Source organism: Nothobranchius furzeri, chromosome 4 (assembly GCF_043380555.1).
Source record: "Nothobranchius furzeri strain GRZ-AD chromosome 4, NfurGRZ-RIMD1, whole genome shotgun sequence".
Taxonomy (NCBI): Eukaryota; Metazoa; Chordata; class Actinopteri; order Cyprinodontiformes; family Nothobranchiidae; genus Nothobranchius; species Nothobranchius furzeri.
This window is the reverse complement of record NC_091744.1, coordinates 83,068,926-83,095,706: the sequence shown is the minus strand read 5'-3', so window position 1 is coordinate 83,095,706 and position 26,781 is coordinate 83,068,926. Positions and strand designations below refer to the sequence as shown.

At 44.4% G+C, this 26,781-nt stretch overlaps 1 protein-coding gene across 1 annotated transcript in view; it reads right to left on the bottom strand.

Annotated features, from left to right (window-relative positions):
• The window catches only part of edc4 (enhancer of mRNA decapping 4), a 33,970-nt gene extending 7,189 nt beyond the window's left edge, over positions 1–26,781 (bottom strand). The window contains exons 1-26 of the mRNA XM_015965209.3: positions 26,571–26,781; positions 21,996–22,155; positions 21,817–21,928; positions 21,604–21,703; positions 20,136–20,322; positions 19,854–20,001; positions 19,588–19,692; positions 17,603–17,715; positions 17,408–17,491; positions 17,229–17,324; positions 15,776–15,875; positions 15,463–15,643; positions 14,310–14,376; positions 11,842–11,933; positions 11,313–11,497; positions 10,920–10,999; positions 10,714–10,840; positions 10,305–10,600; positions 9,938–10,168; positions 9,759–9,857; positions 9,509–9,652; positions 6,507–6,537; positions 6,277–6,424; positions 6,004–6,159; positions 600–715; positions 354–519 (exon numbers count right to left, since the gene is read on the bottom strand). Coding sequence (XP_015820695.3) covers positions 354–519; positions 600–715; positions 6,004–6,159; positions 6,277–6,424; positions 6,507–6,537; positions 9,509–9,652; positions 9,759–9,857; positions 9,938–10,168; positions 10,305–10,600; positions 10,714–10,840; positions 10,920–10,999; positions 11,313–11,497; positions 11,842–11,933; positions 14,310–14,376; positions 15,463–15,643; positions 15,776–15,875; positions 17,229–17,324; positions 17,408–17,491; positions 17,603–17,715; positions 19,588–19,692; positions 19,854–20,001; positions 20,136–20,322; positions 21,604–21,703; positions 21,817–21,928; positions 21,996–22,155; positions 26,571–26,658 — 3,412 coding nt within the window. The 5' untranslated portion in view covers positions 26,659–26,781. The remainder of the gene's footprint in view (positions 1–353; positions 520–599; positions 716–6,003; positions 6,160–6,276; positions 6,425–6,506; positions 6,538–9,508; positions 9,653–9,758; positions 9,858–9,937; positions 10,169–10,304; positions 10,601–10,713; positions 10,841–10,919; positions 11,000–11,312; positions 11,498–11,841; positions 11,934–14,309; positions 14,377–15,462; positions 15,644–15,775; positions 15,876–17,228; positions 17,325–17,407; positions 17,492–17,602; positions 17,716–19,587; positions 19,693–19,853; positions 20,002–20,135; positions 20,323–21,603; positions 21,704–21,816; positions 21,929–21,995; positions 22,156–26,570) is intronic.

Sequence of the window (26,781 nt, the reverse complement as noted above, 5' to 3'; positions counted from 1 at the left end):
CGTGGATTATATGTAAACAGGACGAAGCCTCCGAGTTTAGTGCAGACGCCTCCACTCTGCACACGTTAGATTAGAGAACTGACCAGATTTACAGCTTCAGAGAAGAACCAAATAACTCTTCCTCACAGGATTTCCACTTGAAGAGAATCTAACCCTCAAACGGTCGCTGAGCAAATATCCGAGATGCTCACATGAAGAAAAGCCTCCAAGTAAAGTTTTCACTTTCAAAACGACCCCGTCTGTAAACTAACTTCACCGGATCGGCTCCCCTGGGTCCGAATCAACAACAGCCTGATAAAAAAATACCAGTTTTCAGTGTCTGAGAAGGACGATTTGGTATCTGGTCGTCTTACATTCGTGCGTTCCTTGCTTGAAGCTGTCGTTGATTTGCTGAAACATGGACTGGCAGCCTCGCTCAAACACCGGCAGCACGATGCTCTGGAAGGCATCTTTGTAGGCCGCCTGGATCGGACCCTGCATGGCTTCGGCTGCTGCTCGCCCAATCGCATCGGTCGTGTTCTGATGAAGCAGAGAGACGGTTCTGACGTACCCGGACGTGGGAAAATGCGGCAGCAAGAACACAAACCACAACGCTTTACCTTGGATTTGACCACCTTGCTGACATTGTCCTTCAGAGAGACCTCCACAGCCGTCAGCTTAGCCGCTATGGTGCTGTTCAGCTGACCCGTCACGGGCTCCAGACTCTTGGAAATCGCTGGAGGGGAAGAAGAATGATAAAAACAGATGAACAAGAAGAACTCCTCTATAATTACACAAGAGACAGTGGAGAGAAGAAGATCAAAATGTTTTTAAATCAGAGGGCAGGAGAGGCGAGGCAGGAAGACATTCCTCCAGAGGCTGCTGCGATCAAGACACCTCCGCTGCCTCGGCTATTTTTAATTTGTTCTGCCTTGAATTATCTGAAGCATTAAGACATGTTTTATTGATGCACAAGCTGCTGTACTCGTTGACTCTGGGTATTTAAAGGGACAAAGAGGCAGTTTATCCATACGGGTAGGGCTGCTCAATTAATCGAATTTTAATCACGATTACGATCTGAGTTTTGAACGATTATAAAAAACAAAACAAGCCGATTATTTGCTCCTCCCGCTTGCGCTGCCCTGAGTTGCAAATGAAGCGCTCCTCCACAGTGTTGCCAACTTAGCGACTTTGACGCTATTTCTAGCAGCTTTTCAGACCCCCTTCTTGACTTTTAAATCTTAAAAGTACCTAGCGAACACCTCAGAAACATCTCTGGTAACCCTTAGCTACTTTCTGGATAACTGTCGTCGACATTTCCTGCAGGTTAGCTAAACACTCCGCCTGCGCTCCGGACTGTTCTTCACAACATTAGGAAAGGGATGATGCAGTGATGTGTCGGTCGCTAAAGACAGCTCTCAGAGCCGGCTCCCTGTTGGAGTAACCAGAGTGAGTGACACACACACCGCACCTGCGGACTCCTGAGCAGCTAAAAACAGCTAAATGTGCGCGTGCGGCGAGCTAGACACACGTGCAGCTTGCCCGATTGCTGTGAGACCAGGTTGGGGGGTGGGGAGTGCAGCTGTGGTTGGGACAATTATTACATTAACTGATGGACTTGTAAATAAATAGTTTATAAATAAGGTAGAAATAAGTTTCTCACGCTGATAAATAATAACTAATCTCTCTGGGGACACGATGCTAGTGCACTCTCCTACAGCACCTTGACACGGCTACATAAATGTTATGCAACATTTTGTGAACATCAATTTATTTGCATTTATTTGTTATAAATGCCACTGTATAATTATTGCTGTCAGTATTTGCAAGATATTGGTATTTGGTTCTGTACTGGTTAGACTTAAATGAGTTAAACCAAGGTCTATAGCCCTTGGGTCATAGACTATGAGCTATAAGTATATTGGTCTTTTTATACTGGGAACCAGGAGTTCTTTTAGTGATCATCTTGTTTCTTATTTTTGTCCTGATTGTGCCCTGAGCAATTTTATGACTGAATAGAAACAAATAGAATCAACATAAATTGAAAAATCGTCTTAAATAATCGTGATCTCAATTTCAGTCACCATAATCGTGATTATTATTTTTGCCATAATCGAGCAGCCCTACATACGGGTGAAACTCAAGATGTTAGAATCTGGTGCAAAAGTCCGTTTATGTCAGTGATTCAGCCTGGAAGGTGAAACTAATCTCAGTCGGAGATTTCAGCCTTTATTTGTTTTATTGTCTTGACTTACAGCTGATGAGAACCTCACACTCAACATATCAGACAACTAGAATATTGTGAAAAGGTTCACTATTCTGGACTAGGGTTGTCACGGTAACCGGTGTAGCGGTAAACCCCGGTAAAAAAGTTGACAATAATATTAACCGTCTTGTTTTTAAAAAAACAATATTATCTCGGTGGGTTACCGTGGCTGCGGTGTAGGCGCGGTGACCCTTACCAGCCACCGTATCATCTGCTGAAGTTGCCGGCGGCACATGCGCACTTTGTTGTTTACAACCAAAACTTTCTTGAAGCTAAAGCTGAAATAATGGCCAAAGGAGGAGACGGCAGCGCTCAGGACATTTATTATCCCTCAAAGAAGACAAAGTCAGAAGTACGGGCATCTTTTGGATATTTGAAGAACGCCGAGGGACAGCTGATAGAAGACAGCTATCCTGTTTGCAGCACGTGCAGAAAAAGTGTCTGTGAAAGGCAGCAACGCTTCAAATCTCATGACACATCTGCGTGACCATCACCCACAACTCTACAGTCAACGGAAGGCAAGCTAATGTTAGCGTTTTAGCTAAAATGCGTGATCCGAGGATTTGGGTTGAGGGAGAATGCAACGAGTCGCTATATAAAGCAGCCGCAGCGCCGCTACCTGCATATAAACCGTGTCGCGGACACCCCCATGTAGAAATGACGCTATGCATTACGGGGCTCCCAGGGGCAGATAAGAGTTGGTCTCTCTCCGAGAATAATTATGAATTTAACAACGATTCCTGCCTGATGACATTTTCCCACATCTGCAAAGCTCACTGGAAGGACACAAACCGAGGACAATATTTTCCTGATATACGGGGTTTATGTAGTTGTCTGAAAATGTAACATGTTTAAAAAATACCGCGATAATACCGAAAACTGTGATAATTCTGGTCACAATAACCGTGAGGTTACATTTTCACACCGTGACAACCCTATTCTAGACTCAAAGTGTCACGCTGATGAAGGTTCCTGAGCCTTTAGATCAGGGGTCCTCGACTAATTTTGTTCAGGAGCTGGAGTTTTTTTCCCCAGCGGACACCATGAGAAGAATCGGATATAAAACAACAAACGTCGCTTTTTAAATTCACCCGGAGAAAAATTTTTTCAAACAGAATAATAACGGCTTAGTTAGTTTTAAATTTAACAAGTTCCTCTATCAGTATTCTTTGCTTCACAAGTCACGCAACTTAAGGTAGTCTGGGAATTCACGCACCGCAACATGTAGCAGTTAGTTAACACAGCATAGTTGTCACCTTAACCCGTTCACTGTTTTTACTGTGTGGGGGTCGGACGAGCCCCCGCACCGTGAGAACAAACATCCCAGCTCTAAAGCCGATCTTCATCCACGTACGTCACACGTCACGTGATCAGGAAGCAGAACATCCATGTGTTAGGAGATCGTTTTTGGGCCGCTGCTGTAAAAAAAAAGTGAGGCGCGAACCGGAAAAGCTTCTGCCGATCACAATTCAACAACGGATTATGAAAGAACGGATAACGCTCGAAACGCACAGATTCTTCCTGATGTAAGAGGTGAGTCTCAGCTTTGTTTTGGTTGTTTTGGCGTCGACATCATCCTAGCGCGCAACGTTCTGTGACTCTTAAAAAAAACTGTAAAAACGGTGAGAAACGCTGGCAGCGAATGAGTTATGAGCAAAAATGTCTGTAATTTGAATGTTTGTTTAAATGAACAGCAAAGGGAGTGTAATAAACACGTGTAATATGTGCAAACTGGGTATTTAACGAGGTGGAAAAGGTAGTGCTGCGTCTGATGCCCCACCTTAAAAAACTGACTGCTCAGTTTGCTGCAGTAATTCAGCCGACACTAAAGGACACATTAAGAAACCACAGCAAAAGTGCCAAGATGGCAGCACATTTATCGGATGGATGAGCGTCTGTGGTTGCAACCGTCGGTTCTGCGGTCTCGTTCCGTCGCGGTGTGATCTGCTTTCTCGTACAGGTGTTTCGTAGAAAAACGTTAACTCTGCTGCTGACCGTCATGGCCGTGTCATCCATGTTGCTGAAAACAGCCGCACACTGATTACTAACTATTTAAAATGCGAGCAACAACAAGGCTACTTTTACATTTATTCTTATCAACACATTTCTTATTAACGTACTTCCTAAACAAGCGATGCTTTATGGCAAAACAACTAAAGAAATGACAAATACAGAAAGTAAGAAATGCATTAATGATTAAAAATAACTTCAAGGACAACTCTAGAGTCTTCTCCTTTTTTCTTAATGCATTTCTAAAGTATCGGATTGGGATTTAGAGTCAGATTGGGAGAAAAAAAAATTAAACGTGATCGGAACGTCCCTAATTATTGATATTTGCAACGTGAATTTTGCTGCAAAACTTCAAAGTCCCCCAACAGGGGGACGTTAGGACCCGCAGACTTTTGCCCCATATTCTCACTTGAACAGGTTCACCCGTAGGTGTAATGATCACGATTTATACAAAACAACCTAAATCTATGGGCGGCACCAGGCGGTAGCAAAGGGTTGCTAAAGCAACGGCAAGACTGGGCCAAGCAACAACTTTGTTGCTATGGTAACAACTTTGAGATGAAAACTGGATATATCAGAAACTGCTGTTATCAGAGTTATGGGGGCAGGCCAAAAGAGGCCAACAACCAATGAAAACGCAGCAAACGATACGTAGACAAACCGATTTTTTAAATTTAAAACTCCATGACTTTATTGGTTTAGTTGATAATTTTGGTTAAATGTAAGGACTCAGGTTCAGAAACGTGCACCAGCTGCTGTCAGCGGTGAAATTTTAGTGACATGAAGTTTGCTGCTAAGCATTAAGCCGGGCGGACACTGTGCAACTTTTTTCAGTCGTAGCACTCCGCTTCAGCTCAAACTGTACGACTTCCTCACAGGGCAGATCTCACGAGTCATGTGCTCACACTGTACGTCCGGTAGCAACACGTCGGCCCTGAAAATATGCTAAAAATAGCAGTTTTTACACAACATGTCAGATTTTTTTGTCTTGTTTTGCCTGTTGTCCTTCGGGAGTGCTGCAGGAGGACACACAGGGATTTATGGGGGTTGGATGAGGAAAACGAAATAAAGAAAGTAAATCTGTGTTTTGTGATCAGTTTACTTTGACATGAACACGACGAACGCGCTTTCTTGACAATCTTTGTCATTGTGAGTAAAAAAAAGTGTAGAAATAAAAACGAACAACGTGTGTTATTAGGGAAATAGCGGGCGAGCGGTGTTGATGCAGGATTGCGCATGCGCCGTGAGCGGTTCTGGTACTTTTTGGGTCGCAGTGCCGCTTCAACAGTGCGATATCCTCATGAGGGACGAGCTAAATATTACACACGCCAGAAGTCCGTGCGAGCTCACGATTGCTGATCGGTAGCTGGTCACGTGGTGTTAATCGCCTCTCGTAACCCCCTGTACACCACGCTCGGCGCAAAACTCGCCCCGATCTCGTGGATTCTCGCACGAGTGGAAAATCGGCTCAAAAAAGTGAAAAGTTGCACAGTGTACGCCCGGCTTTAGTGCCCAGAGGGTTGGGGACCAAGTGGAAAGGCTAAATAATCCCGTTGCTATAGTAACAGAACTTTACATAATATCCACTAGTTGATCGTCATCGAGGTAGTGGACACACCTGTCCACGGTTTGTCTTTTGTTTTTATCCAAGAGTCATTTTTCCACATTAGCGTTCATCTAGTCGTCTCAGTGCTACAGAGCTGTGACTGTGTGTGTGTGTGTGTGTGTGTGTGTGTGTGTGTGTTTACTTTGTGGGACGGTCTTCTTCAGCTCCTCTCGCAGCACTTTGTCCATCCTGTTCGTCAGCGCCGAGCCGAGAGCGTGGCTGAGCTGCTGGCCCAGTTGCTCCTGAAGTTGCTGCTGATGGTTCTGACTCTCCGCCAGAACCCGATCCAGTCTTCGATCTGAGGCAGCAGTGAGTCGAGGCACAAAACACAAAGAACAGATCAAGACATGGGCGTGTTTGGATGCTGACCGCTGTGGAAGGCTTCAGCGCCTGGAGACCACGGGGTGAAGGATACGTTCTTGTTCCTGCTGCTTCAGCAGCACGTGCTCAACCTGAGCCACGACGGCGCTCGGCATGGTTTCAACCAGCGACCACAGCTCGGACAAATCCCTCTGTTGGGCCCGCAGCAGCACCAGCAGCTCGTCCTGAGCTTCCACGTGAAACTGAGGTACGTGAGGAGCAGAGAGGTCAAAGGTAACCCGGATCAAAGAGTTAAGGGCTGCATTAAACAACAAGCTCACTTACGTGGTCCACGTGTCTGGACTGAGAAGATTCACTGCAGGGATAAAAGCAACATTCAGAGTCTTCACGTATATTTGCTGTTAATCCGTCTACAGATTATCCAGCCTAATCTGTAGACGGATTAATTACCAAAGACAAACATCAGTTGTTGTTTGGGTGATTTTTTTTAGTTTGTTGTGTGGAAAACAACGGTTCATATTTGGGAGAAGTTAAGACTTTATAGAGCTGCTGAACATTTGTATTACGAGTTGTCACGGTGGGAACATTTAACCTCACGGTTATTGTGACCAAAATTACCACGGTTTTTGGTATTATCGCGGTATTTTTTTTAAACGTGCTACATTTTCACACAATAAAATAAACCCTGTATGTCAGGAAATATTGTCCTCCGTTTGTGTCTAAATTTTGCCTAAAATGTGTTATTTTGTAATTATGTTGTTTATTTGTTTACATTTTTTCTCTTTAGTCTTTAAAATACCAATATTTGCCCATAACTTCTTATTTTATGTCTGTTTGATGTCATCATTTTAAAAATATTAGATCAGATGATACTCAGTACTCAAGAAGCCTTCTAATCAGATACTTTTTTACCCTTACTTGAGTAATAAACCCTATATCAGGAAAATATTGTCCTCGGTTTGTGTCCTTCCAGTGAGCTTTGCAGATTTGGGAAAATGTCATCAGGCAGTAATCGTTGTTAAATTCATAATTATTCTCGGAGAGAGACCAACTCTTATCTGCCCCTGGGAGCCCCGTAATGCATAGCGTCATTTCAACATGGGGGTGTCCACGACACGGTTTATATGCAGGTAGCGGCGCTGCGGCTGCTTTATATAGCGACTCGTTGCATTCTCCCTCAACCCAAATCCTCGGATCACGCATTTTAGCTAAAACGCTAACGTTAGCTTGCCTTGCGTTGACTGTAGAGTTGTGGGTGATGGTCACGCAGATGTGTCATGAGATTTGAAGCGTTGCTGCCTTTCACAGACACTTTTTCTGCTCGTGCTGCAAACAGGATAGCCGTCTTCTATCAACTGTCCCTCGGCATTCTTCAAATATCCAAAAGATGCCCGTACTTCCCACTTTGTCTTCTTTGAGGGATAATAAATGTCCTGAGCGCTGCCGTCTCCTCCTTTGGCCATTATTTCAGCTTTAGCTACAAGAAAGTTTTGGTTGTAAACAACAAAGTGCGCATGTGCCACCGGCAACTTCAGCAGATGATACGGTGGCTGGTAAGGGTCACCGCGCCTACACCGCAGCCACGGTAATCCACCGAGATAATATAGTTTTTAAAAAACAAGACGTTATTATTATTATTGTCAACTTTTTTTACCGGGGTTTACCGCTACACCGGTTACCGTGACAACCCTAATTTGTATCTTGTTGCACTTTGAGCTGCACGATAGGGCTGGGGGTAAACGATTAGTTTTAAAACGATTATTCTGATGATTATTTTATCGAATAGTCGACTATTCTAATGACTATTTAGACGATTAATCTAATGAATATTTTTCTATTGCACAGTTAATAAAAACCAAAAAATCTTTAATAAATTCCTCAAAAAAATTGATAAATTGTTACTGTAAGAGAATAAACACTACAGGCCTTCCATTTTGTATAACACTGCTTTTATTGTGTTGGTTGGTTATGTTCTGGTGACGTGTAGAACTTGGGAGTGCAGGCTGCTGCCTGAGAGGTGGTTGGAGACGGAGTGTCTCCATGCTGCTTTGTGTTGGTCACTTATGTGCGTGAGGCGAGTGGTGTTACAACTCTTCCTGGGGAGTTTGGCTCGTGTGCAAAAAGGAAGGGACAATAACGGGATTTAAAAGTTAAAATGATGATCAGGTTTATTTACAACTACAAAAAGCATAAATCTTTCCATCCACAGGTTGGGAATGATAAAACTAATTCTGCCTGTGGGGAATTAAAACAAAAGTACAAATAAGTAGGGATGTCCCACTGGGCTAAGATTACTGGGTTCTGGACCAAAATAAGGATCTCCAAAGGTCCAAACTCTGAACTGGGCGGTTAAACCAAACTCAAGGTGATATTTTAAACTAAACCGAAAACCCGCAACACTCTAAATGTAATAAAAGGGAGATCTGCACCACAAAAAAGATGAACTCTAAACCAAAACGTAACAGCTTATCCAAACGCAAGAAGCTGTTAGCGAAAATGCTAACAGTAGCTTTACCAACGTTAAGTTCAAGTTACCAAGTTTAAATAAACAAATGGGCCATTCCCATCTGTACCGGGTCGGCCCGGGCCGGGTAGCCCCAGTCGGCCCCAGCCTGGCCCGGTTGATTCCACACATCCTTGTCTTAAGCCCATGTGGGCTGATTCTACCCACCAATCAGAGGCTTGCTCTAATGGAAGGTGTGAATTTGCTGTCAGCAGTGGGTGTGTTGGCCCTGGTCGGCCTGAAGCAGACCCCCTCGAGAAGAGGGCTGAGAATGAGTCTTGGTTGGCCCGGAAAAATACCAGGCCACCCAGATATGTAAACAACCTACGCTACCCGGCCCGGGCTGACCCGGTACAGGTGGGAATGGCCCACAAAACACCCAGCAGCAAACAGACCAGCATGGAGGAGAGACTGCTAGCACGAAAACAGCTCTCCTAATGTCTGAAAGAAGCTCCTTTATGAAGGGAGAAACGCTCCCGGTGATTTTCTACATCTGACGAAGCCGCACATCTGACCCCGGAAGTTGTTGTCCGTTGCCGGGAGACGAAGGCGGGCAAAACAGGAAAGGAATCTAGTAGCGGACGGACATTGTTCCGGGTCTTCGGTATTTGGCGGAGATGTTAGTGAAGGCGGAGAAGAGGGCGAACTAGAGGAAAAACAGGCAGATTCCTTCTCTATTTACAAACTCCTGAGGATGCAACAAGTGGGCGCGGTGCGTCGACTACCGGATCTGACGTTGACTAATTTTTTGAATCGAGCCGTCAAAGTCATCGAGGCTTCGCTACAGCCCTACTGCACGACCAGAGTTTAAATAAAAACATACCTGTCATCCTTCTTGGTCCTCCTCTTTAGTTCTGGCGAGCTTCGCGGTGAGGACTTCCAGTCTTTAACTGGTATTCTGTGAGAAGAGCGAGAGCCACAGCTCCCAGCCGAAGACGCCAAAGCAGCGATTTCATCGTCGGGATCGCTGAGTTGGGCAGAAAGAGAAAACTTGAGATGGCCGCTGAAGCCGGAGCAGGACGAATAAGAGGCCTCTAACGGGCCTTTAGTGAAGCGCGGGCCCTCTGCCTTACCTCTGCTCAGCGCCGGTGTCCTGATTATCATTGGGTGTGAGGTGAAAAGAGCGTCGATGGAAAGGTGATCTCAGGAGCCTCTCCGAATCATCTCTTGAACTATGAAACATGTAAACACGTCTGAGAAAGGAACCTGAATAAACTTTACCTACAAAAACAACAACAGCTTGACTACTGACCACTCCCCCAGACCGTTGTCCCGGAGGCTGTTCCTGGTCTCCCTGGTGATGTCAGGAGCAGCCGGCCATGCCGTGTGACTGATGTTGCCATCGGAGGATCCTCCAACCACCCCAGGGTTTTCCTGCGACAACGCGTTTTCCAGAAGAGACGGCTGGTTTCCCAGTCCGAGTTCTGGCTCAGCTGGTCCACTTCCTGCCCCATCTACCCCTCCGAGCTCCAGGGCTAACAAACTGTAAGAGAGGTTTGATGGGTCGATTTCAGAACAAGATCTGCAGTTTATAGGGTTAAACATAAAACACACATATATGAAGAGATGCACTGAAGCGCATAAGACGTCTTAAACACTCATCAGCTCCTCGCTTGTACCCGTTATTGCTAGCCGTGCGCGGTGAGGTTAGCATGTGCAGCGCAGAAGCGGCAGATGCCATGCTGTCCGTCTGCAGAGCAGAGAGAGGGAGCGTCTCCAGGGAGGTCACGTGTCCCCTCTGCAGCTGCAGGGTCTGCGATGCGATCTCCGGCATGTCCTGAGAGAGGGCGGTGGAGGCTGACGAGATGACATCGGGGGAGCGGGCCCGGGTCGGGGAGGCCATGGGGGGCAGCAGGGGGGAGTCTGGGACCTGAGGGCTGTCCAGAGACAGAGGACCAGTTGGAGATGCAAGAGCCTGGAGAGGAGCAGCAAGATTGAGGGAATATTTATTTGGAGCCTTCAGGCATACTTTTTAGCAGCCGTATCCGACTGGAACAGAGAGTTTGACACGAGAGCGCCGTTTCCTACCTGCAGGCCGTCGAGTCCGGGCAGCAGCACGGCAGAAGCAGCTCTTGGGCTGCTGGTGGAGGCAGAGAGTCCCAGACTGCTGCTGTTGTCTCCTCTGATGGGACTCTGGCTAACATCGTCCATTGCTCTGCGCGCACACACACACGCACACAGTGTCACAAACACAAAGAAGAGAAGCATCTGATGATCTTACAGAGAAAGGTCACCTATTAGTTGAGTCCGAGTTGCTGCTGATGGCCGTAACGACGGTCAGGCTGCTGGCGCTGCTGCCAGGAGACGCAGGAACCTGACGGGTAACAAAACAAATAACATGAACAGGAAGTAAATATAATAACAGGATTACTGCATCTAAACAAGAACAATACTGCGTTTATGTTTAAACAGCTCAATTACTGGTAACCCACATTGTATTAAAGTAAAGTCGTCCTCAAACGAGACTTACAGACAGACGGTGTCATGTGCTCCTGTCTGTTTAGTGTTGCTAGCAGCGCTCAACAAAAATGCAGGAGCAACTAACAAATCGTTGCTGGGTGACAAATAAAAAGGAGCCCGGCTCATTCTTGTGTTCTGAAGCTTTACAAGGAATTCCCAGTCAGTACCGAGGTGCTTGGTGTCATGAAGGCATCGGGGGTCATCAGCTTGGGCATCGCTCCGCTGACGTTAGCCGCGTTTGACAGGAAGTCCGAGGGGGCAGGAAGTGGAAGAATCTTTCGGAGGTCCGTCTGTGAGCCGCTTCCTGAATCCTTGTCCGAGCTCTGGTCTGTGAGATGGTCTGAAAACCCGGCTGAGGAACACAACAGTGTTTTGGATGTGGGGCAAAGAGAAAATAATCAAAAAAGCACATTCTCCAGTAAGAAAGTTAAAAAATGTATCCTATGCTTCACATTTGTTTAAGCCTTAAAGATTAGCATCTTGTTTATTACACGGTGGCGTAATTCAGCAAGAAGAGAAAAGTCAGGAACACAAACAAGAATCAGAAGGATTTCTGTCTCTGAGGCCTTTCAGATCCACACAAACAACCATAAAAACATAAACACGAGCTTTAAAGTCACAAATCAAAGCAAACAAACCGAGTTGGAAATGAAGAATCCACAGTCAACAAACGCTGACTTTTTACTGTAAACTCACCAAGACCTTCCTGGGAACCAGAGTGAGAGAGAAAACCTGCCGAGTTGGAACCGAGGTGAGGCTGAAACCAAATCTGGACGTCCTGCAAACTCCTGGAAACGCAAAGACGCAAAAATATTAAAACAAAAGTCTGCAGAACGTTCCTTAGACGTAAATGTCAACACGTAAAAGCTGTTTGCTAGTCCCAAACCAAGTCCAGGCAGCTTTTAACACAAGCTCTGAGATGGAAAGAGACGCACAACAAAGCCTCCAGAATGACACCGAAGGGGATGCAAAAAGGGTAGTAGAGGCCGACCGATATAATCCATTTTTTTCCTATATCGGCTGAAATTATTTTTAAAGGCCGATAAAAAAAGTAATAAATCGGGCACCTGTGGCCAACTGCTGCTACTACTAGACTGAAGAAATGACCCAAAGGACCCCAACACATCGATTTTAGTTTGTTTTATATTTGAAGTTCTAAATATTAAGAGATTTATTGACTTATTTCATTTAGATTGCACACAATGAGTGATCAGTTGTCTGTCACAATTAGGGTTGGGCATCGTTTGATTTTGAACGATTCAGATTCCAAATCCTTGTTTCGATTCCGGTTCCTATCGATTCCCGATTCCTTCAAGACATGACATGTTTTACACGAGCCAGCTAACCACAGGTCCTACTGGATGAAATAATCTCAACTTCAACATGAATTTTAACTCTATGAACAACAACATCACCTTCATTTAGACAAAAACGTGCTTTGGAGAGAAAAAGAAAAAGACTTGCAGCACAACCAGTGTGTTTGTTTCTGACCACAACCAAAGTCTGGAAGAAGCCTCTGGGATGAGAGGCTAAATGTCTCCAACATATCCAGAAACGTCCAGCTGTTTTCAGCTAAAACTCTCAGGATGATCATGTCCAGGATGACTGAGAGCTACACCTCCATGCTGCAGCAGCGTTCAGTCAGAACAGAAACTTAAACGTAGCTGCTGTCAGTAACAATCTAACAGATTTTAAACATTAAAACTCAACAGAAATAGTTCAGAAAGGAAATTAAAACGTTCACAACTTTGTGTGTGATTTATTATAATTATAATTATATTTATTGTGGCAGAAGCTGGTGTGGTCGTTCACAGAGAAGCTGCTCTAGCATGATGACTTTAATTATTAGGGATGTAAGAAAATATCGATATGGCAATATAATGTGATATTATTTCCAGCAATATTATATCAATATTCAAAAGCCATGTATCGGAAATATCGATATGGCAATATATCGTGATATTTTTTCTTGCGATTATTACATCGATATTCAAAAGCCGTGTATCTAATTCTTGAAAGAATTTACATGCAAACATTTGTGTATTTTCTTTTTGTTTTGTGCAATTCAATCGCCACCCGCTAGTTGGCAGCAGTGTGCAACGGGTGTCGATTCCACCATTTAACAGTAAATCCCTCCATCATGGTTCAGATACTTCATGTTAAACATGTTATGTATCAGTTTGGACTGTTTATTGAACATTCTAACAATAAATTCAGTAAAAAAAATTGCTTGTAACGTCTGACTGAATGTATCGCAATATATCGTGATATATCGTATCGTCTCAACTGTATCGTAATATGTATCGTATCACCAGAATTTCAAAAATACACATCCCTGTTAATTATTCTACAAGTTATTGTTCAGCCATCTGACACTCACGCTCACACACACACACACACACACACACGTGTTGGTGAGCGGCTGCGTCTGACTGCTGACGCTCCGTGTGTGTTGTTATTTCTGCAGTGAGACAAACTCACCTCTCACCGGCCAGAGTTTGTTCTTTAAAGCGTCTATTAAACCCACCGTGTTGACGTATTTAACACGTTTCCTCTACGCTGCAGGAGTTAAAGTTTACATTACGGAGTAAAAGTTCGGCAGACGCGTTTGTTTATTTCTGGGTGGGGGGAGGGAGGGGGGACTCGGTGCTGCACACAGACAGCTGGTGTGATCAGCTCTGAAAAGTGATCGGCCGCAGGTTGTCAGCAGTTGGTTGAAGCCAGAAAAGGTAAACAAGCTGATTTTTCAGGCAATTTTTTTTCATAAGCTGCTTTTTTAAAAGCTGTTATTATGTGTGTTATGTTGTTGTTTTAGGAACAGTGTTTGTTACTCAGTTTGAGCGGTGATGGTCCAAACCAACAGTTAGGCTTATGCCATCATTTTTAAATTAGTCTTGGTAATGCCATACACCGTGGTAAAATGTGGAGGCTAGACGGTATTATTTGGATATCACCCAAGCCTCCTGCAGAACGGGATGAATAACAGTAAAAACAGCTTCTCCTGTTCATTAGAACTGATTTTTCTACATGACGAATTTAACAGAGGACAACTTTTCTATAAAAAACGGTTTCAGACTAACAGATTTGTTCTAAACCTGCAACTAAGCCAAGACATTGAGAAAACTCTGGGTTCTGAACAAACGGATGGCTGAAGGAAAACTTACTTGGTGTGAACACAGTAGAGCTTAATCTGGATCCCAGATCTGGACTCTGTGGGTCCTTGAGCGCCCTCTGGAGGACAAAAACACAAAGATTACCTTTTATTCAAGAACAAAATCTGGCTAACTCTGAAGTGCCTTTTTTTCCCTCCACCTGAACCAATCCTCATGTAACCCTCTTATCTCTATTAAGGTAGCGCGACTCGGGTTGCGAATGACCACAGTCACCAATTCTTGTCATGTGTCTTGCCCACGTATGTCTGATCTCTGAATTGTGTGTACTGAAACTCTAATTTCCCTCTGGGATTAATAAAGTATTGATTGATTTAAGATAAAGGCTGCGATCAAACCACTGCGGTTTAGGATTTAGGCCTTCATCCCTTTGCTGCACCACCTTACTTCCTTTTAACTCATCCAGAGCTTCCCGGTTCTTTTAGGCATGTTGTGAGTTTGTGGTTAGACTTATGATAAACCAGTTTACCACACTCGGGTGTTTAAAGAGCAAGTCACCACCTACCAGAGTATTACTCCACTCCCACTTTGTTTGAAAAAATGCAACAAATGCTGTTGCCTAGCAGACCGAGAGGGCGGAGACGCTAATACACACACACACACACACACACACACACATTGTGACATCATATGGTACCCATTGTGACATCATATGGTACCAGCGAACGTTCTAGGGTACCTCTTAGCCAATAGCAATGGCAGATTTAAATTCAAATGCAGTGCAGAGTTTTTACCTGACAACGGCACAACACTGACAGTTTTAGGCAGAAAATTTAAATTTAAACTAAAATGCACTAAAATGCAAAACTATTGACTACACGTGTCTGCAGCACGATTAGACAGGCATTTATATAGTTTATATAGTATATAGTTGGGGGTGCCTTGCTCTTTAATTTCCTGGTAGTTTATGTGTTGCATTGTTCTATATTCCGTTACCCCTTAAAGTTCTATACTAGTATTTTTATTTTACGTCACTAAAACATGTTTCTGCTAATCCATCCTGAAGCTGGCTGATCACAACTACAGAGAACAGCAGGATGGAAATCAGAAGCAAATATCTGATTTTCGGTTTTAATTCATGATCATTTAAAATCCCTTCATGGTGCGAGGTCACCACAGAGAGCTGGGACTGGGTCGTGGTGAGCACCTGCTGACATGCTCTCGCTCTCTTCCTCTGCAGGAAGGACCTCGGTGTGTCGTAGTCGGCTGTGGCTGACGTCCCGGACCCCGAAGCTAAGCACAGGGTGAGTGAGCAGGAACTCCGACACCGCCGTGAAACTGGCTTTCCCCTTCTCCAGGTCCTGTCGAAGCTCCATCACATACAGAACCTGTTGGAGGACACCGACAGCTAAATGTGGGAGGAGGCGGAGCTTTGTGAAGCACAGAGAACAGGTTAATCAGAGATCACCACTGAACATCTCATGTTCTCCAAGTGAACGTCTGTGAAGAACACAGCTGACCTTTCTCTGTACGTCTGTCAGAATCAAATATTCAGCAGCGAGATCCAAACTGGCCTTGAGGCTCGGCAGAATCGATGAGTTCAGCAGATCTGGAGAGAACCTAAGGGAAGAACAGCAGTTTGTATCCGAGTGGAAACATAAAAGCGATAACACAAACTTCAGGCATCGTCACCAGAGACGGGTCTGAACCAAGCCCCCACAATGCGGCTCAAATATTGAGTCCAACCCGGAAGTACCAAAAATTGCAGTTCCACCCTCATCCACTAGGGGCTGGTGTCAGAAGCGAGCAAATCCTCATTGACTCCCATGTTAAAAATACCAATTTCACAGCAGAAATAAACATGTTTACAGCCTGGTACCAAAACATGTTTTTGGTTTAAATGATCTAGTTTACAGTCATGACAACTCTGAGGGGGGTGAATTATTTTCTCACTCTTCTGTTTAAGTGTATTAAAAGCCTAAAATTCTGTATAATTAATGAGCATCAGACCCACGTGACCACAGAGCTAGCTCAGTGGAAAGGCCTCAGTAGAGCCTCGGTCTGGCGTGGAAACTGTTCCGGGATTTTGAGTCTCTGTGTTTGTGTATTATTGTTTGGATATTATTTGTGCAATTGTTGGACAAAATGACTTGCTGTGGCATTAATTGCCCTAAAAGAGCGTCCAAGGAGTCTCCACTTCATTTTTTTCGGTAAGTAAAATTATATTTATGTATTTTAGGTCACTGCCGAGCTGAGCTTAGATGTTAACATGTACTGTTTAACCATGAAATTTAAATGTAATAGGGTAAAACCCAGTGCATTTAACATATGCTGCACTTTAGAAAATGGATTGAAATATAACATGTTGGTGGAGCTGGGTTCCCACTATCGGCTTGTGGAGCTCTCTGGAGACTGATGCTTTCCACCCGGTTCTCCCCTCCCCGCAGCTCGGCGCATCTCTGTCTGATCGCGGCTTCTGTCTGCCGTGCGGTTGCCGGCTTGTGGAGCTCTCGGAGACCTCTGTGTTCCACCCGGTTTTACCCAGCGGTCAGCCCGGCGTATCTCTGACTCAGAAGCTCTGGTGGTGTGCACAGTTAACTCCGGTTGTAGCTAGGTTGCTACCTCCGTTAGCTTAGCTCCCACCTCCGCGTTAGCTTTGGGTTAGCTTCAGGTTAGCTTGGAGCTAGTTCGACCGGGTGTCGTCAGTTGATCCCAGCCTTACAGCCACACCCTCAGCTCCACCTCTCTTCCCTTTTGTGAAATTGTCTGGGCTTGACGGAACCTGTGACACGGTCAAAATGGCGGTGGTGACCACCTCCCATTTAGCCTCAAAAACGTGTTATTGTAGCCTATGGAAATGAATTGTCCAGTATATATGTCGATTGTCTGAACCAGAAGGTTGCCATTGCGACTTTAGCTCAGGTTGGTCTAAAATCTCTGCATAAGCAGCAAATAAAAAAACAAATGAAAAACCTGATGGTTTGTAAACAAGTCCAGGAAACGGTGCACCACATCTTCAGCTCCTGGTTCTGGTCTGCTCCTGTGATCAGGAAACGCCAGAAAGGAACCCTACGAGCAGAACCGGAACAGGAGAAATCAGACCAGCGCCACTCAAACTGCTGTGGATCTGTCAGAGTTTAACGATCACTCACTCTGGGTCCTGCCTCTTGTGGTTGTCACAGAAAAGAAGGCAGGAGACGGGACGTCCTCCATGAGGTCGCAGCTCATGGAGACATCTGGACAACAGAGAAGACAAAAAACTGAGAATTTAGAAAATATCGGGAGAAAATGAGTAAAACGAACAGTTGTGTACATCAGGGATCTAAAACAACACCTTGCTAGTTTACCTGGGCTTGTCCTGTCCACCTTCTATGTAGATCTGCCAGAACTTGATGTACCCATCATGGCTGGCTGTGGCTAACACGGTTCCATCAGGAGACAGCGCTCCTTCACTAACACGCTGGAGGAAGCAACATTCAACAATAAATGTCCACCATTTTCTCTTTGTTTGGCCACAACTCGTCAATGTTTATGATGGAAAAATAGACTGTTTTCTTTTTAACTAGTCTCCTTATCCTGTTGGGTAACAGCCACAAATATTCATGAGGAAAAAATTACAGAAACAGAAAAAAAAAAACGTTTCAAATGGTGTTTTTATAAGAAAATAAACATTTGACATTAGAGCACCAGTAAAGGATGATGATAAAACAGCATTTTAGTATTGTGACTAAACACGTTTCAACCCAGTGTGCCCGTTTGTGCCGAGCAGCAGCAGCAGCTCAGGAGCTAGAGCGGGTCGTCCAGTAATCTGAAGGTTGCAGGTTCGATCCCAGCTCCTGGCAGATAATGCTGCTGCTGTGTCCTTGGGCAAGACATTTAATCCTCCTTGCCTGCTGGTAGCGGTCGGAGGGTTGGTCAGCCTCGACTCTGTCAGTGCGCCCCAAGGCAGCTGTGGCTACATCGTAGCTCATCACCACCAGGGTGTGAATGACACACTGTAGCGCAAAGAGCTTGGGAGTCCTCGGACTATGAAAGGCGCTACACAAGTGAGGGTCACTCGTCTCTTCAGGAACTAGAAGTGAGCCACATGAAAGCTGAGCTGAAGACGACAGGATTTGGAGTCTCATCTCTCCTCTGATTGGCTAACAGCAACATGGCTCTACCACTGACGGTTTGCTCTGCAATGCTGATGTTTTATCTCCACAAATAACACGAGTCTGGAGGAGTTCTGCTGTGCGGTGGAGTTGCTAATGCCAACAGTTCGCTTGTACTAGTCGAGACTTTCTCTGCTGTTTCCTGGATGCTAGAAGTCAAGATGGGTGAGTCCATGAATGTTACCCCCAAATTCCACTACCTCCGCTCCGGTCCGCCCCCGCCTTCCGCAGCAGCTCGCTTCTGAACTCAATTTTTACTGGTACGCGCTCTACAACGGCTCCGCTCCGGTGCGGAGACCTGAGGTGGGTAAACAAGCATGCGCGGGATTTTCGAGATCTTGCGATACAGTCCGAGCAATAAACGCGGAAGTTAGATCCAAACACCCGTTGTGTGGGAGAAGCATCGACATGAACTGTTTAATCTGCCCATCATTTGTGTTGAGAGATCAGCAGTGTTTGGATCAACAAAGTGTGACTGCTTTGATAGTGCAAACTGTATTTATGGCTTATTTTTGTGCGTTTAAAGTTCTGCCGCCATTGATAGTTGTTAAAAGTTGTTAAACCTGTGCATATGAAACAAAAAACGCCTTTTGTTTATCGATTTATTGTGAAAAACAGAAGTTGTGCTTGCTCCTTTTCCTGTTGGGCCGTTGTGATTTCTGTCCATTTACTGCAGAGGTGTTCCGGCGTCCGGCGAAAATAGGATCGATTCTATTTTTGCCGGACGCCGGAACAGAGGGCGGTGCACTGCCGCAGCACGGCCGCAGTAGTGGAATTGCTCTGATTGACTACAACGGGACCGATTTTGCTCGGGCGTTCGTGTCGGAGCGGAGGTAGTGGAATTTGAGGGTCAGTGACAGTGTGACGTAGATCTGTCAGGCTTTTCTAATCCTAGAGTTTCACCGTCTGTTTTCTATCAGAAGCTACTGCAGGAGGTAGATGTAGGAGACTATTTTCATGTTCAGCCTGCACGAAACACTCAGAGTGACCCGTTAGAATCAGAAATAATCAATTAAAGTGTTTTTCAGTGAAGGACCACTTTAATTCTTATAACAATGGTGGTGAGCAGCACATGATAATATTCTAAGGTGTTACGTAAAACGCGGTTGTCTCAGTAATCTGGAATACCAAAACCGAAGCCGTTTAATCTTTCAGGTTGACAGTAGATCGTTCCCTACCTGGGTGTGACCCTTGACCGTGATCAGACCTTCTTTGAGTTCTGTGGCATCAACAGGCCAGATGCTGTGGTTGGCTCTCAAAACCTCAATGTCCCAAACTTCAGCCTTGATGGGGGGGGGGGACAAGTAAAATGTTCATGATGCGGAAAAGAAAATGTGGAGTGTAATAATCCACGATCCAAGGATAACTCATTATAAACGTCTCTAGTCTACAGCTTAAGTGCATTTTCAGGAACAGATGTGATTTGTGTAAAACGCCATCATACCCTGTCTTCGTGCAGAAGAGCCAAAGTCTGGCTGACATCATCCTGGTTCTCCTCATTGTCATCCAGGATGAAGGGGCACCAGATGAGGCGACGGTGGGAATTCAGCGGGGTGTCTTCTGGACGCTGGACATGAACGACAATCTGATCTCTGAGGGAACTTCGGTTAAAGAAAAATCTGACTTCGCAAAAGAAGAAGGCCCCAAAACCTCACTAGACCTAGACAGAGATGATGTGACCTAAACAATGGAGGCTCGAGCCACTGAATCCACCTTTTCAGGATACAGTATTTTGCTGCCAGTGAGAGTGAGCTGCCAGACCATCAGGTTGCCCGCCTCGTCCACACAGCCCAGCAGAGAGGAGTCGAGGTGGGCAAAAGCCAGATCTGTGACGGCCCCCGTGAAGCCCTTCAGTAGGGTGCGCTCATTAAAATCCAAACTCAGAACCCGAATCATAGCATGAGAGTTGGCTCCTGAGGAGGGAAAAACAATAGAAACCATGCAGGTTCGGACAAATGCTGTTATCTCCATGAACCTGGTTCTGAGGTGGGACTAGGGCTGAACGATTTTAGGAAAAGACTGAATTGCATTTTTTTCCAGCAGAAATTGCGATTTTGGTTCAATTCACGATTTCTGCAAATAAAGGTCCAACACTAGCCTGCCAAGCCATCCTGTAGATGAAGTGAAAAGATGGTCTAGATTCTAATCTAGCACAACAAATCACTCACATTCATATTTACTATTTAATCATCCAATAAAAACAGTTAAAGCTATTAATATTTTCTCCCATTATTATCCTTTTTTTATTTTAACGTGTTTGTGAAGCAGCTTGTGCTTTTTACCTAGAGGAGCTTTATGAAAACATGTTCTACTCCAAACATGCATGGAGAAAATCTGTGGGTGGAAACAGCTTTTAAATGTAATAAATAACAAATGCACACAGTTTTCCTGCGTCATCGCGGCAGGCTGAAGCCGTCACTAACATCAGCTCCGTGAGAGAGGCGCACGCATTCTGACACCTTAGCTTGTTTGAACTAACGTGCGACGTCAGACACGTTCAAACCATTTTTAAAAGAGAAGTTGAGCTTTCGAGTCAGCTGAAGTGCGCGGCTCCGCACTCGCGCTGATGAAGCGTAAACCAAGCTTTAGAAATCAGCCTGAACCTGCTGATGTGGGAGGAGTCTCTCTCTCCCTCTCTCTCTGTCCCGGGCCCACCTACGGTGCCATCATCATCGGCTCTAGCAGCGCTGTGTGTGGGAACATAAAACAGGGAAAATAACCTGAACATGCAGCTCTGGCAGCTGTGGAGTTGGGCTCGGCTCCGAACGGTACACCCCACCCCATCCCACGTGCTGACTTTTGCCGCCGCCATAATACAGGGGGAAACCCCGGATGTAAAAAAAATTAAATAAATAAATAAAGTTACACAACTGATCCTGGATCAGTCAAAACCGCTAAAACTGCAGTTTTGACGGTCACGTGATCGTGCTGTTTAAAATCGCTATTTCGGTCCAAAAACGATAAGATCGTTCAGCCCTAGGTGGAACCGTAAAATAAAACTAAACTGTGATGTCAGTTTTGAATCCCTTATCAAAAACATGGAAGGCAGGACAAGGAAGACCTGCAAAGTCAGGATTAGACAGATTCTGAGAAACATTTTCTACTAGCAGAATGCTTTAGGAACCTACAGAAACATCAGAGGGTTGCGTTTGTTTTAAAGCCTAAACGACACAAATAACAGCTCTGGGACTCACCTCTGATGGCGTACGCCAGGAAGGAGTTGGACACGGCTATCAGCCTGCCGTAATAATACTTGTGCTCCCAGTCATATTTGGCGACAGGCTGAATTTTAACCTAAACATAAATTATTTTGCAGTTAGAAATGTGACGGATGTCTCACTGAGGCTTAAAGTGACCTTTTCCAGCAATACGACACGGTCACTGTTTTTATTCTGGCAGCGTTGCACCTTGTTGCTCCCTCGTGCTTTGCTGTTGATGCTGGAGTCCTGACTCGCCACAATCTCCACGTTGCTCGAGGTGATGGGGATGCAGGTGGTCCCATCGTCACCTGTGAGGCAGCTGACACATGTTTTTTTTAATGCTCATGTTCGTAGATAAAAAAGGACTGAGGTGGGTCAACACTCACATCCTCTGACTCTCCTGAACACTGCTGAGGTCTGTGGAGATGGGTCTGGTGGATTCAGACATCACTGAACGATCGGCGCTCCCTAGCAGACCTGCTCCCAGCAAGCCGTTCAGCTCCCCATTAAAGGACAGTTTTCTCTGACCATCGCTTGACTGTGCATCTGAAGATGGTGACAGAAACAGTAAAGTATGCTTTTATTGTGAAAAAAAACATGCTTGTAAGGTGATGAGAGAGGTAGGTAATAGGTTTTTTTTATGTAAACAACAATAACAAAATATAACATTTATCATGGCAACATGATTGTTGACCACGGCAGAGAACATAGTCCTCTTTCATCTAGCCAGCCACTTAAAATTGCTGCCATTTGGAAATGAGATTGTACACAAATATGAATCGAGATCGCGATTTTTTTTACGATTAATTGTGCAGCCCTATTACTGAACACACTCTTGTATTTTATAACTGTACAGAGGTTGTTTAACGTCAGCACCGAGTCGCAGCAACGAGAATTAACGCCCAAATTTACAAATAACTGAATAAATAGTTCATACATTCAGGTCACAATACATTTTTTGAGCCAAACAGTTAATCACGTTGAATTAAGAGGTGACAATTTAAGTTTGTGATAAGTTTCTCCGCTTTTATTTATTTAATCCTTGTTTCACCAGGAGACTCTTAAAATAAAGAGGACACTAATATTTATTTTGGACCTCCTTTAGCTTTGATTACGACACACACTCGCTGCGGCTTTGTTTCCATAAGCTTCACCAGATTTATCTCCATCCAGTGTTGCATTAATGTCTCACCAAGATGTAGCATTGATGACGGTGAGTCTGATCGCTGCACAAAGCCTTCTGCAGCACATCCCAGAGATGGGGTTAAGGTCTGGACTCTGTGGTATGAACATGATGTCTCATGCTCCCTGAACCACTCTTTCACTATCTGAGCCCGATGAATCCTGGCGTTGTCATCTTGGAATGTGGCCGTGCCGTCAGGGAAGATGGAACAACCTGGTCATTCAGGATATTCAGGTAGTCAGCTGATCTCATCCGTGGAGCACTTCCTGTTGCTGAACCTAGACCTGACCACCTGCAGCAAGCCCAGATCATAGCACTGCCCCCACAGGCTTGTACAGTAGGCACTAGACATGATGGGTGCATCACTTCAGCTGCCTCTCTTCTTACCCTGATGCACCTTCACGCTGAGACAGGGTCCATCTGGACTCATCAGACCAGTTTTAATAAAGCCTTGGACAGTTCTGAACCCAGTTTTAGTCGTTTCTGCATCTCCTTAGATGTTTTCTCTGCTTGATGCCAGTGACCTGACCCTTCTCTCACAGACTAACACCTTTTCCACCACCACCAGGTGTGTCTTTCCACTTGGTTGTTTAGGAACTGAGAAGCAGCTCGTTGCACCAGTTGTGTTAAATAACTTGTTGCAGCTGAAAAATCATCGCCCTGCAGTAAGTATCCATTAGGAGGCTCCTACCTATCTGCTTAGGTAAATCCAGGTGGAGACTTGTTTTTAGCCAGGTAGTGTATATTAACCAATGATTTATTGCATTCCTGTTAGTTGTCAGGGGTGTACAACTCTGGTCCTTAAGAGCTCAACCCAAAAATTGTTTCCCAGCTCCAACACACCTGTTTCTGTGGTTCAAGCACCTGTTCAGCTCAGCAGACGTATGTTAATCACCTGATTACAATCAGGAGTGTTGAAATTTTAGTATATTGTGCAGCTATAATTGTAACCCTCTTTCCACCGGCCACTAAAGCAGCGTTTTCCCCGCAAGCTTCCTTCCAAACGAGAGCACATCTGACGTGAAACAGGGGCAATAGTGTTCCACACAGCTGATGCTGTGAGATCACAAGTTTTCACAAGAGAATTGCAACACCACGCGTGATTTCAGAAGTCCCCACAATTAAAAAGCAAGGAGAAAGACAGCTTCATGTTTTAAAAAAAAAAGTATATGGTTTAATTTTCTGTTCTGGTAAAATCGGCTTACGGGGGTTTCACAAGAAATGACAAACACGCAAATTATTTTCCAGATATTTTACACTAACACTGCTTTTGCATTTGACTTCCTGTCTGGCTCATTCTGAACTGAAGAGCTTGACGTGTTTCTGAAGCGTAGCTTATAAAAAAATAGCCCCATTCCCAATACTCGCACTGCGCCCTACGGTCTTCAGCGAAGTGCACAGTAAGGCTTCGAGTGTGTAGTACACAAGTGTGTCTGTGCTACTTTTTAAAAAGATCTTTATTAACAACTTTCAAACAATTTCTTGACAAAATATACATTCACTGCTGTTCACATTAAATCTTATTCTAAACCATGCAGAGAATAAACACATATCATCATTAATTGTCTTAAAATCAAATTATTTTATTTGAAAATATATGGAGCTAGGATTGGGACAATATTCAGCGTAACTTGTACCAAGTTTTGTAACTTCGAACATGTTTCATCACATGTAACTTTGGATTTGTAACTTGTAACTTTAGTTTTCTAACTTGCAATTCTCAATTCGTACTTGTATTTCTTGTTTTGTAACAGGAACGTTGTATTTTGTACATGTATTTTTTATTTTGTAAAAACAAACTTTTACTTTGTACATTTACTACTCATTTTGTAACATCAAACACTGACGCTAGAATCGAGACAAAAAGATCCGTAACTGTAGATTTGAAGTTTGTACCTGTAGAATGAAATGTGTGTTTTGAGAGTTTTGATTTCAAACTTGTACCTTGATTTTTTCCATTTGGAAGTCTGCTAGTTACAAAACGAAAGTTTCATGTTTCTGAATGAATGTTTGATGTTACAAAATGAGTAGTAAATGTACAAAATAAAAGTTTGATCTTACCAAATAAAAAAAATACATGTACAAAATACAACGTTCCTGTTACAAAACAAGAAATACAAGTACGAATTGAGAATTACAAGTTAGAAAACTAAAGTTACAAGTTACGAATCCAAAGTTACATGTGATGAAACATGTTTGAAGTTACAAAACTTGGTACAAGTTACGCTGAATATTGTCCCAATCCTAGCTCCATAAAAATACATATTTTCAGAAAAGCCACTTGAACCACTGTTTTGCCTTCTCAAAATTCCCACGCAGTAATGGATACGGGTAACACCCCTCGCTGAATTTGCATCAGTGCAAACTTGGGCAAGGATACAAGGGACAAAAGAGTCACGGTCAATTTCCACAATTGAGGATCGGGATATCCCACACCACTGCTATTCAATTTCGGGCCTCAAGGGCCGGTATCCAGCACGTTTTGGTTTTAACCCTACTTCAACACACCTGATTTCCATCAGCAGGTGATTAACAAGCTTCTGCTGAGCCTGCTGCTGCATATGTGATTGCAGTACTAGATTACATCCTATGTGTATATATACATGTACCTTTGTTTTTATTTTAATTATCCTCTGAAGTGTGGGTGCTGCTGTAACAAGTTAATTTCCCCACCTTGAGATCAATAAAGTCAAGTCAATTCTACTCAACCACTGAATAAGTGTGTTGGACTAGAGAAAACACTAAAACGTGCTGGATACCAGCCCTCAAGGCCTGGAATTATATAGCTGCCCTACACACTCGCACCCCTGGACTGGAATGCGTAATTAAGGGGCGCAAGTGGGAGTATTTGGATTGGGCCATAGCCTTGAAACAGAATGATAGCGTCCCTTTACTTCTGGGACGTGTCCACAATGTCACACTTGGCTGAATTTGAAAAGGAACCTGTCCACTATAACTGTGGCTAATTGCCATGTAATACGTTTTGCAGCCGTTTTCACAATCAACGGAAAGAATGGGTTATGCAGGTCCAGGAGGCACTATTGAGCATGTTTTGTTTCTCTGCTTCAACACACCTGATTTTAATCAGCATGTGAAGCTTCTGCAGAGCTTGATAGGCTGCTGATTCAACCATTGAATCTGGCTTTATGGAGCAGGAAAACAACAAAACAACTCAGTGTTGCTGGCTATATACATTTACACATACATATAATGCTTTAATGTTAATTGATACGCATTTTTAAAACCTTTTTAAACAGATTAAAGTACTTGTTTTAACGTTTGCACTGTATAAAACATCGAGGTTTATATAGCAAAGTCAGTGGCGCCATGAGCAAACACAACAGTAGCTGAGAGAAATCGAAAGCAGTGACCTACGCAGTTTCAAGAAATAAGCGTATTACCAGTTCATTAAAAATTGCATAGAGTAAACATAATACAAAACGTTTGCCTCAGAGTCTAGACAGCGAACTAAAAACTGACCCACTTTTTCATTGGCTAGCAATTTGTCCCCACCAGAAAATACTGACAGAGGCTAACACCCATACGTAGTCGGCGAACAGAAAAAAAAACAATTAGCGGCTTCGCAGATGCCTCTGCGAAAACGTTTAAGACCTAAATACGTTTAGGTGGGTGTTGTCTACGGTCGGCACTTCGTGAAATGTACAAGAGGGCGATTCTGCTCCGGAAAAGTTCACATTCCGGAGCTTCGCCTGTGGATGTAACATGTTAGCTCTAAGTTAGCTTCCGCGGCCTGCTGGAGCGCAGCAGTCCCACTTACCGGCGCTGCTCCCGGGACGGTCGAGCTTCAGGATGTCGCGAAGATGCTGGGTCGCTCCCTCAATGTCGATGTCAGAATTCGACGCCATGGGTGAGGGAAAAGGAAAACGGGGTAACACTGAGGAGGGAGTTCACTTTAGGTTTAAGGAGACGCTCACCATTCACCCACAGCAACCGTCTAAACTTCCGTTTAGTCCGCGCCTTGCGGGTTC